At 47.3% G+C, this 12,500-nt stretch overlaps 1 protein-coding gene across 3 annotated transcripts in view; it reads left to right on the top strand.

Annotated features, from left to right (window-relative positions):
- The window catches only part of BCL11A (BCL11 transcription factor A), a 75,840-nt gene that overhangs the window by 3,027 nt on the left and 60,313 nt on the right, over nucleotides 1–12,500 (top strand). For all 3 annotated transcript variants that reach the window (XM_068404133.1, XM_068404125.1, XM_068404117.1), the window contains exon 2: nucleotides 2,551–2,880. In XM_068404133.1, coding sequence (XP_068260234.1) covers nucleotides 2,551–2,880 — 330 coding nt within the window. The remainder of the gene's footprint in view (nucleotides 1–2,550; nucleotides 2,881–12,500) is intronic.

The following is a 12,500-nucleotide window of genomic DNA, read 5'->3' as shown; positions in this document are numbered from 1 at the left end:
AATAATTTACGTTAAGAGCATAGAAAATGTTGAGGTTACGGGTTTTATATCTGTACATTTGATCATCTTGTTATTTTCAAGAACTTTGCCTCCTATAAAATTAATTAGGTGAAATGTGGAGGTGTAATCAGCAACCTCTGAATTACCACTTCATTTCCTGGTTTTGATTGTAAATCAGCCCAGTCGGTACAGACTTCAGCAAAGTCTATTTTTGTTTAGCGCTACTTTTAACTGTCTGGTGTCGAAGCAGCGGGTTACCTTCCCCTGCTAAATAATACTGACAGCGTCAGAAAGAAATCAGGCCGCGGGAAAACATTATAATTGAGTAATGATTATGCAGAGCTCCTCGCTAAGCCAGTCGTAAGGAGAATACGGGTTATTTTGTGTCTTTGAGTCGTTGAGCTAGAAGTTAGATTTGCAAAATACCTTTTGTCTGCCGGCGTGCAGCGAGCTACTGGTGGAATTAGTCCTGCAATGTTTTATTCCCTTGGTCCGAACGCAAGGAACGACTGGGGAGGAAAAAGCCATGCCCGGCAATCCCCCAGAAACACCCCGCTCCTCTCCCGGCTTCCCGAGGAGTGCGAAACGCCCGTTGTGTGGCTGAGCTCGTCGGGCTGTAAGTTTAGAAGAAAACCCCAGCGATTAAGACGTTGTTTTTATTAATACGAACGTAACCTTCATATTCCTGTGGTTGACCTTACGTTAAATTAGAAGTAGTACTAGAGGCAAGAAATGATGGACTGGATCCCGGTGTCCTAGTTGGAGCTGAGGTACGGCGAGGTAGTGTGCTCTTTCAATATTATTTTACGCAGCACAACTGGGAGCTACTCCAGATCTTCCTCCTCAATATTCAGCCTAGGTAGGGTTGAAATAAATTTAACCTGAGTTCACTGGATTTTTGCACTTTATCAAAATCAGTTCCAATATCGTGCAGTCAAATTAAAATCTATTTTTTGATTCTCTGTGGCTTTAAGTTCATTAAATGTGAAATTGGCAGCCAGCTAAAGAAGGTCAGGCTGATTAACTGTTTAGGAGTTGTGTTCTGTCTTGCTCGCGTTACCTGGCAGTGTTTTGAGGTGGGTTGTATGTGTAGTATCCTCTTCTCCTGCTCGCTGCTGTTAGCGTGCGCGTCGGATTGCGCAGACAGAGGAATACCAACACGTTGCTGGTATTTATTTTTTTTCCTCGTGAAAGGCAATAGCGATGGAGACCGCACAGAGATTGCCAAGGTATTTCTCTGCAAACTTAACCAAAAAAAAAAAAAAAGCCAACAGAAAAGAGAGAGAGCTGCGTCTGCCTCGTTAGAGCATCCACTGATGATTCTGTGAGCAGAAATAGCCTCATAATGAAGCTTTTTGGAGCTCATTCAGAAAATTTGTCAACTTTGACAACATGAGGCAAGGTATTTTGAGTTTAACGAAGGCACTTCTCACTGTTGCGAGGGAATGTGGCAGTTGCTTGGCCACGCTGATTTTTAGATGGTGAGGGCCACCAGTGCTAACACGTTGAAGATAATTTAGGCATTCCTTTATTTCAGGATAAAAAAAAAGGAAAAATGACTAATTGCCTTATTTCCTTAAGTACTGAAAAATATCCCAGCTAGCTAATATCTCCGGGTGGACTCGGTGGTGAATTTGATATTTATTTGAATCCTGAGGAGTAGCTGAGAAGTGAGAGGTGCCTCCCCCCGCCCCGCAGGCATTTCTGCTGCACTCCCTTTTTAGCATTTTGGTTTCTGCCAGTTATTTATTTATTTGTCTCGTCCCCTCCCTTCCCCCACAAATAACTCCCGGCTTTCAAATGTTTAAATTGGAAGCCGCAAACGAGCTGATAGGGATAGTGACACAAATCCATAAGTAGCACGTGTGTTATAAGGGCTGTGTGATGTGCCCCGTGTGTTGGTGCCTGGGTGTGTGTGGCCATGCGGTCTGGCTCTCCCCCTCTTTTCTTTTACACACACACGCTACCTGCATAGCCTGTGTAGGGAATATACAGGATCTATACGTTGAAACACCTTTTGTCTGCACCTGCACCCGCGTGGTTCAGGCTTCTAAATTTTAGAAAGTAGGTCTGGCTGGTGGAAAATACACACCCATGTGTGTGTGAGAGGGTGTGCAGTGCTCTTAGCCCCGAATTCATACACAGAAATAATACATCCGGCAATAAAACACCGTATTTGCCTCTCTTCATAGTACTGCGAGTTGTGCAGTGTGTTCTTTCAGCCTGTTCATTTAATTTTAGCACCGAATCGTTCAGTCGGGTCAGAAATCTGTCCTCGTGTAGGAACACAGAGACAGTTGCAGCACTCGCGCTCCGAGTTCTGCGTGCTACAGCTGCTTCTGCAAAATCTCTTCCCTGTAACCGATGAATTTGCCTCCTCGCTGCCGTACTGGCAGCCGTGTTGCATGGGTTTAGTTGGGGGGGAGCAGGCGGCCGTTGTGAGCGGGGTGTAATATTCATGAAGAGGGGGCTCGGCGTGTTCCTCCCCCCCTGCGCCTGATGCCTTTCCCGAGAGCTCTAATGATTCTCCTTTTGTTTCTCAAACTGCAGCCGAACCTCTTGAAGCCATTCTCACTGATGACGAACCTGAACATGGCACATTGGGACCTCCGGAAGGGGACCACGACCTCCTCACTTGTGGCCAGTGTCAGATGAACTTCCCGTTGGGGGACATTCTTATTTTTATTGAGCACAAACGGAAACAATGCAATGGCAGTCTCTGCTTAGAGAAGGCTGTGGATAAGCCACCTTCACCCTCACCAAGTGAGCTGAAAAAGGCATCCAATCCTGTGGAGGTTGGCATCCAGGTTACGCCAGAGGATGACGATTGTTTATCAACGTCATCTAGAGGAATTTGCCCTAAACAGGAACATATAGCAGGTAAATTAAAGCAAGGAGAAGTGTTTGCGAGTTTATTTCCGTTTCAGTTGCAACGTAGCGTGTTCGCAGTCGTAAACTGCTGCGTCTGTGTCTCTGTCCTGCTCGCCGTGACGGCCGACGTGTTACATACCCTGCCTTGGGTTAGTGGGGAGCGCAGGACCGGTATTTCCCGGTGCCTGCGCAGAGGCAGGATCAACAGGCACGTGCCGTGCCGGCCGGTGTTTCTAACGGTATTGTTTGAGCCCGCTCTCGTGATTTGCCTGTATTGTAGTCACCGTCTCCCGGTGTCTCGCCTGCTGTAGCGCTGCAGGAGGAGATTGCAGCGCCTGCCGCGCGATAAAGCGAGGAGCTTTCGAGTCTTTGGCAAAGTCAGCGGGGAAAGAGTTAACTGAGCATCAGCCAGCCTTGGTTCCATATTGGCTGTCAGCGTATGGACTGTAATTAAACGCAGCCCCATGGCAAAGTGACACCACCGACCTTGACTTTAAGATGCCATTTTCGACTGGCCAGGCCAGAGTAGAGAGGGCAGTTGCTGAAGCGCACAGACATGCTTATTCGGAAAGTTTAAGGGCATGTTGGAAATTTCAAAAGGTTGGTTTGACAGGAAAGGCCGCTCTCTGCAGCCTGCCTCCTCAGCCAAATGATAAATGCTTCGCTCTGCTCTCTCTTGTCTCTGATGTGGTTTTGACAGATGTATCTTGATTTTGTTTGCGGTTTACACAACCACATGTCAGCCGTACAAATGTCCAAGGCAGAGTTCTGGTTTGGTGCAACAAACAATATGAAATGTAATTTAAAAAAAAAAAAAAAAGGGTAAATAATTCCATTTCTTAGCATAATATTTTTTTTTTTAAACCTGAAAAGCCATTCGCCGTGCTGATACTTTCCCAAATGAGGTTTAAAAAAATAGAGCATACTACGTGAAAGAAAATCCCAGAGCCCTGGGAGTGTAACAAGGCACGCTCTGCTTTTAAAATCCTGCTAGTAAACAAGAGCACTACCCCTCTGCAGCGAGCGTTGCAAATCACTTCAAACCGTGCCAATGCTACCGATCGAAAAAGGCGAGACCGCAGCGTATCGAAACCAATAAATGCCTGAACCAGTTTCAAACCCCCTCTCCCAGCGACGTTTGGGCTGTGTGGCACTGCCAGTGCCCACAGGACCGCTCGGCGCTGGCAGAGGTGCAGTACATCATCACACGACGTGCTGGAGCTTGTCTTGGGCTTGCTTTGGCCACAGAGTTAAACCATAATAGGGCAGTAGGCGCTGGGAGGTTCAGAGCCTCCCTGGCCTCCAAACCGCCCGGCAAATCGCTCTGGAGAGCTGTAGTTTTGAAGGGGTTTGTGGTGGCAGCAAATACGTATCTGTGCACGTGTGTGTATGCAAAGCCACGCGCGTACACACGCATACGTCATGTGAATGAATATTTACTGTTTGTGCATAGTAATAGATATCATTTAATACACGTATATGGGTTTATATATAAGTACATTTATATATAAGTACATTTAAACAGAAACAGAGTCTAAGCCATGTTTTGAGAGAGACTTAAAAACCCCAATAATTCCGCACGGATGTTAAAGGTGTTTTCCCCCCCACCCCGTGTGGCAGAGGGCAGTGCCCATTTCCATGTGCTGCCTGCGGTCTGACGACGAAGGAGCAGGAGCGTAGGGCGTGATTAATGAGGCGGGAGCCTGGCGGAAGGGATTTGTAGTCTTCCGAGCTCTGAAGCCATCCTAAATCACCAAATATGGAGGAGCGGCGGTGTGATGTAAGGCTGTATTTACGTACGGCGCCGCGCTGCTGGAAAGACAAAACACAGTATCTGTCAAGCAAGAATTAAGCCCGCTCTCCTCGCCATGGTCCCAAATAGGTCCCTCGGCTGGAGTCCTGCATGTGGGGAAACTCCTTGGCTGGGGGTTTCGCTCTGGCACTCGTGCGGCGCGGGAGGCTCGGCTCCTGCTTCGGCGTGGCGCGGGTGACGTGAAGCGAGCAGGGTTTGGCCTCGCGCGGTGTTGCGGGGCCGTTAGTTCAGACAAGGCTGTGTGGTTTTAACTGACTTTGAACGGTTCGGCGAGCGGAGGGTGATGGGTAAGGAGAGGTGCACGTCGGCCAGGGCCTGATCCTGCTCACTCTGTGCAGGGCTCGGGTCTGTGGTGCGAGCCACGACTGCTGTTGTGAGCAGCGACCGAGCTGCGGTTGTCCAGGGAACTCCCACCCTGAGTTTTCTGTGTGGTGGTGCCCAGCCGTGCCCGCGGACGGGAGGTCCAAGAGCACAGGTCTTGGACGGAGCTGATGGGCACTGGGGTCCCCTGGTTCTTCCCAGTGGTGGGAAACGCAGCCAGGCTGTGGGAGCGGGGAAGGAGCACCAGGAGTTACGGGGGCTTGCGCCATCCATCCCCTTCGTGTTTTCATCTCCCCTTTCACTTGGATGAGTTTACCTCCCTCGTATCCCAAAGAAGTGTGGCAGTAGGTGGAGTGACCCATTGCTGGTAGCCAGGAGTCTGTGAGGTCTGGCAGTAAAATTGCCAGTGAGGGTCTTGGAGTTGATACCAGGTTTAAACTGTCTGGTATCAGAGCGAGCTGTGGAGTTCAGGTTTGTGGAAGGCCCCTGCAGCAAACCTTTGGCTGTTCCAATTCTGGTATTTTGTATCTGATTTCTGTGCAAGAATGCAAAAAGATACGAGTGTGTGATTAAAAAAAAAAAAAGGACAGAGGCTGCCTTTAGAAAAATATACAGGAGTTGAGGGAACTGATTCTTTCTGGTCAGAGAGCAGAAAATATGGATTTAGTAGCAATGTAAAAATGTCCCTGATTAGTTGTTAGGCTGAAGGAGGTTTTACAGGTTAGCTCTGGATGCAGTGTGTGCTCTGCAGTCAGTCAGTTAGTGTGTTCCAGTAAAGGATCATCTTAACATAAGTAATGGTTAAGGATCGGCTTGTCTAAAGACAAGGAGGCAGCGAGTCAGTCAAAGGCAGGGAGAAATGATGTCTGTTTTACCCGTCAATAGGCTGCTCTTTATCCTCACGGTTTTCCAGAGACAGGGATGATTGCAGGAGCTTATATGTGTGTGTGCAACTTGTGCAGTGGCTGTGAGATCCGTGTAGGTGCAGGCATGCGTACCTGTCTCTTCCGTGGGGGTGTCTTTGACTTGCTGTAAAATGTTGAGTGATGCTGATCCAGCGCTGTAGCTGAAATGTCATAAATTTAACTGAAAATTAATAGGATATGTTGTGTGAGTCCAATGAGGCAGCTTTCATCAATATGTATGTCAAAGCCTCACCACCAGATACCGGCAGCCCGTGATTTGCAGCGAGTGCCTCGGCAGGGCTGGAGTTATCCGCTCTCGTATTTTACAACAGGGGGAAATATTAACTGAAGTACCTGGAGATCAGTGAACGTAAAATCGCTGTTCGCTTATTGAAAAGGCCGGAGAAATATTTATCGTCCGCCAGCGTCAGGTGTTAGCGGTTTGTTTGTTGAATGTATAAATCCGAGGGAATTAATGAAAGGTGGTTTTTCGGGTTGAGGGAGGATCTTAAATGTTTCTTGGCTTCAGTTGGAGGAACACTTTGGAGTGCTGCTGCATATTCCCCTTCCTAATGCCGAGCGTGTGTCTGCGGATGCCGTATTTACTGTACAAAGAGGGAAGGAGGAGGGAAGGTCGCTTTTACTGCTCGAATCCTTTATTCTCGAGCTGCCTGTGGCATTCAAATAAAATGGGTGGAAAAATAATGTGAGAACAACCTCTGTCTGCAGTAATCGGGGGAAGGTGGACATAATATGGTACTAAATTTTGGATCAAGTACATTTGATTATTACAGTTCTCAGGAGGTGATGTCTTTGAGTAGTCATTACACCACAGAAATTTTCTTCAGCTGTTATTAGTAGTTGCCATTATAATTCTGTAGGTTGTAAATTGCGATTCCTTATTATTTTGTTTTGTTCTGGAGACAAAAAATTATTGACGTCTGCATTGAATAGTTAGCATTGCATCTGGAGAATAAGATGAAAGCTTAAAAAAAAGGGGGGGGGGGGAAAGGAATATGACAATATTTTGGAGGCAAATTTTGTCTGCTGTTGCCATACAAAGGAACAGAGAGCACAGGCTGGGTAAAACAGTCACAGGCAGGAGAAATAGCGAGGGTGCTACCCGAAGGCTCCCGCTCCTGAGATTCGGAGCCCTGTGTACAAGCTGTATTTGTAAATAAGACAGGGAAAGGTTGTGAACCGGCAGCTTGGCTGTTTTGTCGAAGTACAATGTCAGAGAAACTCTTTCTAAGACAAATTGTAAATAGAAGTGTCACGATGATTGCATGATTGAGCTCCAGAAGTGTCTTGCAATTGTTGGCATTGTCAGAAGACTTTTGAAAGCTTAATTAAAGGCGGTGGCCTGTGCGGCTGTGAAATCTACTTCTCGGGGGGGAAAACGTAAAAAATGTAGGGGATCAAAAAGTTGCCCTGATGCTACTCGTGCGGGGATACGGGGAAGAGTCAATAGTTTCTCTGCTTTCCCCATTGCCTTTTATAAATAACATTTTTTGAAGCAGCGAACACGTGACACCAGTATCATCCTTTGTACGAGGTAAAGATTGTGTTAGTTTTCCCATTCCCTGCTGTTACAGAGAGTTAATGTAAAAATGGCTCTTTATTGGAGACACAAATACGAGTTCACTCAAAGCACAGAAGCAGGGTAGAAAGTTTTCCTCTGCCTCGACGTGATCCTTCCAGGGGAGCATCAGTGTGTTGCGGTGCCCTGAATCTTTCTGTGTGTTTTTTTTTTTTTGTTTCTTGCAAATCAGATCTGGTTTAGAGGATGAGAAATATGTTTTGCATTCTTTCTCCTATTGTATGGGACGTTTCATTGTGGAGCTCACCAGGGGCTGAAGCATCGCTGCGTCCAAAACGCTTGTGGTTGGAGAGGCAGCCCGGCACGCGTTAAACCTCGTCTGGGTGTGAAAAGGTGCGTGTTGGCATCACGTGCCGAGAGCTGTGAGAAGGATGCGTGCAATAAACGTAAGGCTCTGCGCAGTGAGTCCCAGCGACGAATGCCAGGTGATGGAAACTGAGGCAGGGAGTAAATTAAACACTTTCTAATTAGCCCGGTGGGAGAAATAAAGTCTTCCCTAAACATTCCCATAATTTGGTAATGCCTCTTCTTTTAAAGAGGAGGAGGCCTATTGGCATCACCCCATTTTGTCTATGCAACCCTCAGCCCGTGAGCTCTTTCTCGTTTCATTCAAATAATAAAGACAATGAAAGAGGCTTGCGAGGCAGCGTCAGGCAAGGGGAGTTCAGCCTCTGGTTGTTTGCCTGCACGCATCCTCATTACGGATATTTTTTGGACAAAATTCCCTTCAAGCTTTGGTCTGTTTTTATATCCAGTAGTACCAGCTTTGCACAGTAAAAGGCGGTTAGCATCAAGCTGGACATGGCCTGGCACGATGCCACTTGGTTGTTTTTTTCCTTTTAGCTAATCGCTGAGGATCTCTCATTACCTTTCTGCTTGTTGTGATTTTGTTCGGGTCGTGGTGCTGCCAGCGATGTCGCGAATCCGAGGAGGTCGTCGGCTCAGCCTGGCAGGCGTCTGAACGCAGCTCCCACCCAGGAGGGCTCTATTTTATGTGTCAGCTTCTGGGATATTGCACAAGTTCATAAAATACACTGAGCTCATATATTTTAATACATTAAGACCTATATTCATACTGGTAGTACGGCCCTAAATTAACCATTGGTGGGTTGTTTTTTTTTTTTCCCTGGGCTAATGAACATCTTTTATCTCACTTTGTACAAACACAGTAGCTCAGCCTGCCTCCTGGTAACGTCGGGCAGAGCAGGTTTGGGCCCACGGTGGTTGATATCAGTACATGGATCGCTGTGATTTATTGCATACTTTTAAAAATAACAGGCACATTAATGGCCCCACAAACCGCCTGGGCCGTTGGGATGATCTGTTTTCCGTTTCATAATGAATTTCCATGAAACTCAGCTCGCTCTTTAGGGCCCCCATCCTGGGTGCGCTTTGCCCTGCCCTGCTCAAACGCTTGCAGGAGCTGGACCGGCGGCTGCGGACCCTCGTGGACAGGCAGGCTGCGGGCTCACATTATTCAAACCCTCCTGTGTGAATGCCAAACCCATTTTGAAGCCCATAAACATCCTCCCTGTCTTCCTAATCAGGTTTAGTATGCAACACATCCTGCGCGGGGTTCAGCGAGTTTGTTTCCCAACCTTTATTGGCCGGCTGCACTCGCTGTGCATCTTTAAAATATTTCAGTGAGGATTTTTTTTTGCTCTTCTTCCGCGAGGGCTGGTAACTTGGTGGCTGCTCCCCGGCTCATTCTTCATTCGGAGGTGGCATTGCCTCGGGTTGGCAAGGGAAAGGTTTGCGGTGTGGGGTGTGGTGAGGTCAGCCCCGATCCCAGCAGGGAATTTGTGTTCTTCATTTGCCTTTACAATCGGAGCACAGCTACTGTACCTCGGAGCAGCTCTCAGGTGTGAGCTCAGATGGGCGCATGTAAATGTCCTGTCAGATGCAACACAGGAATATTAATGTTTGCTCACCACCACGCCATAATAAAGCTGTACACAGCCAGCTTAATATGCAGCCGGGCTGGGGAATTGTATAAAACTTAGATAGCCTGGCGTGAATGACAGCGGTGGAGAAAATATTCAATATGCCACAGTTTACATTCTTCTTTGCTTTTGATCTAAAGCAAAATGAAAACATCCACTTCTTCCCCTCCTCATGTCGTATAGGTATTCTTCCTCTGCGAAACTGGCTAGTAAGTAAGGAAAGAAAATGAAGTATGGGGCACAGGGCAGAATTATTTGAAGCATGTTAACACCAGCCTGCTGGGGACGTAATTTTTTCCAAGGATTAGCAAACATTTATTTTTTATCCTTGGGATCATTTGCTTTGCTTTCCGTTCTTCTTTGGTGTCTAGGGCTGGTTGAAACAAAGAAAATAGAGTCACCACAAACAGGGACTGGAGCCCCCTTTGCCCCCTGGGCTGCAGGCACGGCCCAGGTTGTACATTTGCATCTTCTTCTGGGTTCAAATCTTCAGCTCCATCCAAAGGTGTCTGTTTTTCAGTGCTGTGATGCTAGAGGATTTTTAATAATGTGTTCATTTAACTGAATCAACAGCTGTCAGGAGCGGTTGTGGTGAATCCACAGAATGCACAGAGAAGAATACATACGTATTCTTCTGAAACAAAACACTTGAAACAAATTGGCTGCCAAAAAAACCCGCTGAATTCTGGGTTTGCAGACAGGGCACCAAAGTGTTTCTTCTCTCTGCTCATCTCAGAGACCTCTCCCCACTTGCCTGCTGCAGTTCTGCTGGAACTTTTTACCTGAACAGGTTGCTGTTAAAAAACCCTCCACTTTTCCCTATTTGATGGGTATGGAGCTCGGCTCGAGCTTATATTTGTGTGTTTCACACCGAATAGCTAAACCTCCAAGACTGGAGCAAGAAGGAAAAACCAAATAACTGCCTTACCCTCAAGGAAATGAGGCATAATATTCCTGTGAAATAGCTGCCGAGAAGAAGCAGTGCTTCAACTCTGCCCTTCCAGGCAGACCTTGTCAGGGTGGCATTGAGGTCTGGAGCAGCTTCAGAGGGTGCTGAACCCGCACCGGAGCGGGTGCTGGTGGAGGGAGACCTGGGGAGCTTTGGTCAGTCAAACCCAAGGGCTTGCTGCTTCCATCCTCCCCGTGCTTTGCGTAACTGCTGAGCAATTATACCTACAATTTGATCTTAGCTTCAGATAGAAAAACCTCTGCCTAAATAAACAATGGAATTACTGCCGAACAACAAAGGCTTAAGGAAGAGGCCTGCCTTCAGTGGTGTTATTGTTGTTGTTGTGGGTATTATTATTATTGTCATTATTATTATTATTACTATTACTACAACTATTACCTTTTTAAAATAAACACACGTTACAGTTCCTCATTCCTTAGGAAGCGAGGAGTTTAATTTTGCATTCATTGCTTGCTGAATTGATTTAGCAGGCAGCGAAATTCAAAATGCAAAAATAAAAGTGTCCCTCCCACCCCCCCACAAATTCACAGCAATTATTTTGTCACCCGGCGTTACTTTGCTGCAGCATCACAGCTGTTTTTTTTCGGACATTGCACGAATCATCTGGGTTTCGTTGCATTTTAGCTACTGAGTTTATCCTTTCTGGAGTGAGAGAATATAGCAGCAAAACTGACGTGCTTCAGCCAGGACATCGCAAGTGCGTGGAGCATTTACGGCGTGAGGGTGGCCAGGGGCTTTTCCCTGTGTTTTCTCTGCCATCAGCACTGGTTTTCGGGTTTAGGAAACAGTTGTTGTGCAAAGGGAAGCAGCAGTTGGGGAGCCTTGTTCTCTTCGAGGAGGTAAAACACAGCGGGATGCATTGGGAGAAAGAATTACGTCCCGAAAGATTATTTAGAGGCTTTATTATTTTGTAATAAACTATAAACTGTCCTGTGTTAAATTTGTGTTATGTTAGGAAAAAAATCAATAAGAAAAAATTAAATTCTGATAAAGATACTCTTGGATCTTTGAAAACAACTGCTGTCCTTTTAACTAAAACATTTGAGGAGCTTCAAAGAGTATGTATTTCTTCTGATCTTAGAGCTGTGTGACTGGTAGCAGGGAAAAAAAAAATCTTATTCTACATACAAGTGGATTGCTTAACAAGTCAGCACAGACACATACTTGTTTGTACAATAGAGATAAAAATTCCTGTATAAAAATAATTCAGTTGCTGACAGCAGGCATTGTGCTGGGGCTGCCTCTTTTGTGTTGGCCGGGGGTCAGGGACCACGGCTCCCACTTTCTGCCGGGGGGAGGCTGTCACGGTCGCTTGCTGGAGCCTGGAAATAAGTTAATTGTTTTATTTTAAGGAATACTCGGAGCCCAGTGGTGTGGTTTGTACGTCCGTGTGCCGTCTCTGGAAGCAGCGAAAGAAGGGGGGGAAAAAAAATCTCCTAATGAGGGAGATGACTTGAAGGCAGTTTGGGAGACGTGGCCTTCACCAGCTCGGCGACCCGGCGGTAGTTTCTAAACTTTTTGGTTTTAATCTAATTCCGATTTACGCTGTCACATCCCATACTGGCCCTCCCTGAACTCTCCTCATGTGAAGCAGTGTTGGTGGCAGGGGGGTATCAGTTAAAACCGGGGACTCGTGGCCGATGCAGATGTTTGCTGGTGTGGCTGCTGCGCAGCGCAGGGTCCTGTTCTGTCTAATAAACGTAGCACGGCCCTGGGCATCCTCTTTTTTTCTCTGCAGGGGCACAGGTAAGATAAGCCACGAGGTTGGGAAAGGCTGGGGAGGTGGGCATAGAAATTATTTGACTGTCTATCCATCCTTCAAAGTGGGGGAGGCAGGGAGTGCAGCCTTCCTTCCCCAACCTCCTCCCGGCAAAGCTCCCCTGCTCCGCGCCCTTGGGGTGCCGGCAGGATCGGGCCCCAGCGGGGCCGGCCGAGAGCGGAGCCAAGTTCAGGAGCGGCCGCCGGTGCTGAGCGATCCCCCCACAAACTCCCTCGCTCCGTCTCTCTCTCTCGGCAGCGGCTTCGCTCCCCGGGAGCAGAGCGACTTTTCTCGGTGGCACGCTCCGGCACGGAGATC

The sequence above is a fragment of the Nyctibius grandis genome, chromosome 1, assembly GCF_013368605.1.
Source record: "Nyctibius grandis isolate bNycGra1 chromosome 1, bNycGra1.pri, whole genome shotgun sequence".
Taxonomy (NCBI): domain Eukaryota; kingdom Metazoa; phylum Chordata; class Aves; order Nyctibiiformes; family Nyctibiidae; genus Nyctibius; species Nyctibius grandis.
Note: the sequence above shows the minus strand (reverse complement) of the source record. Positions and strands in the feature narration are given on the sequence as shown.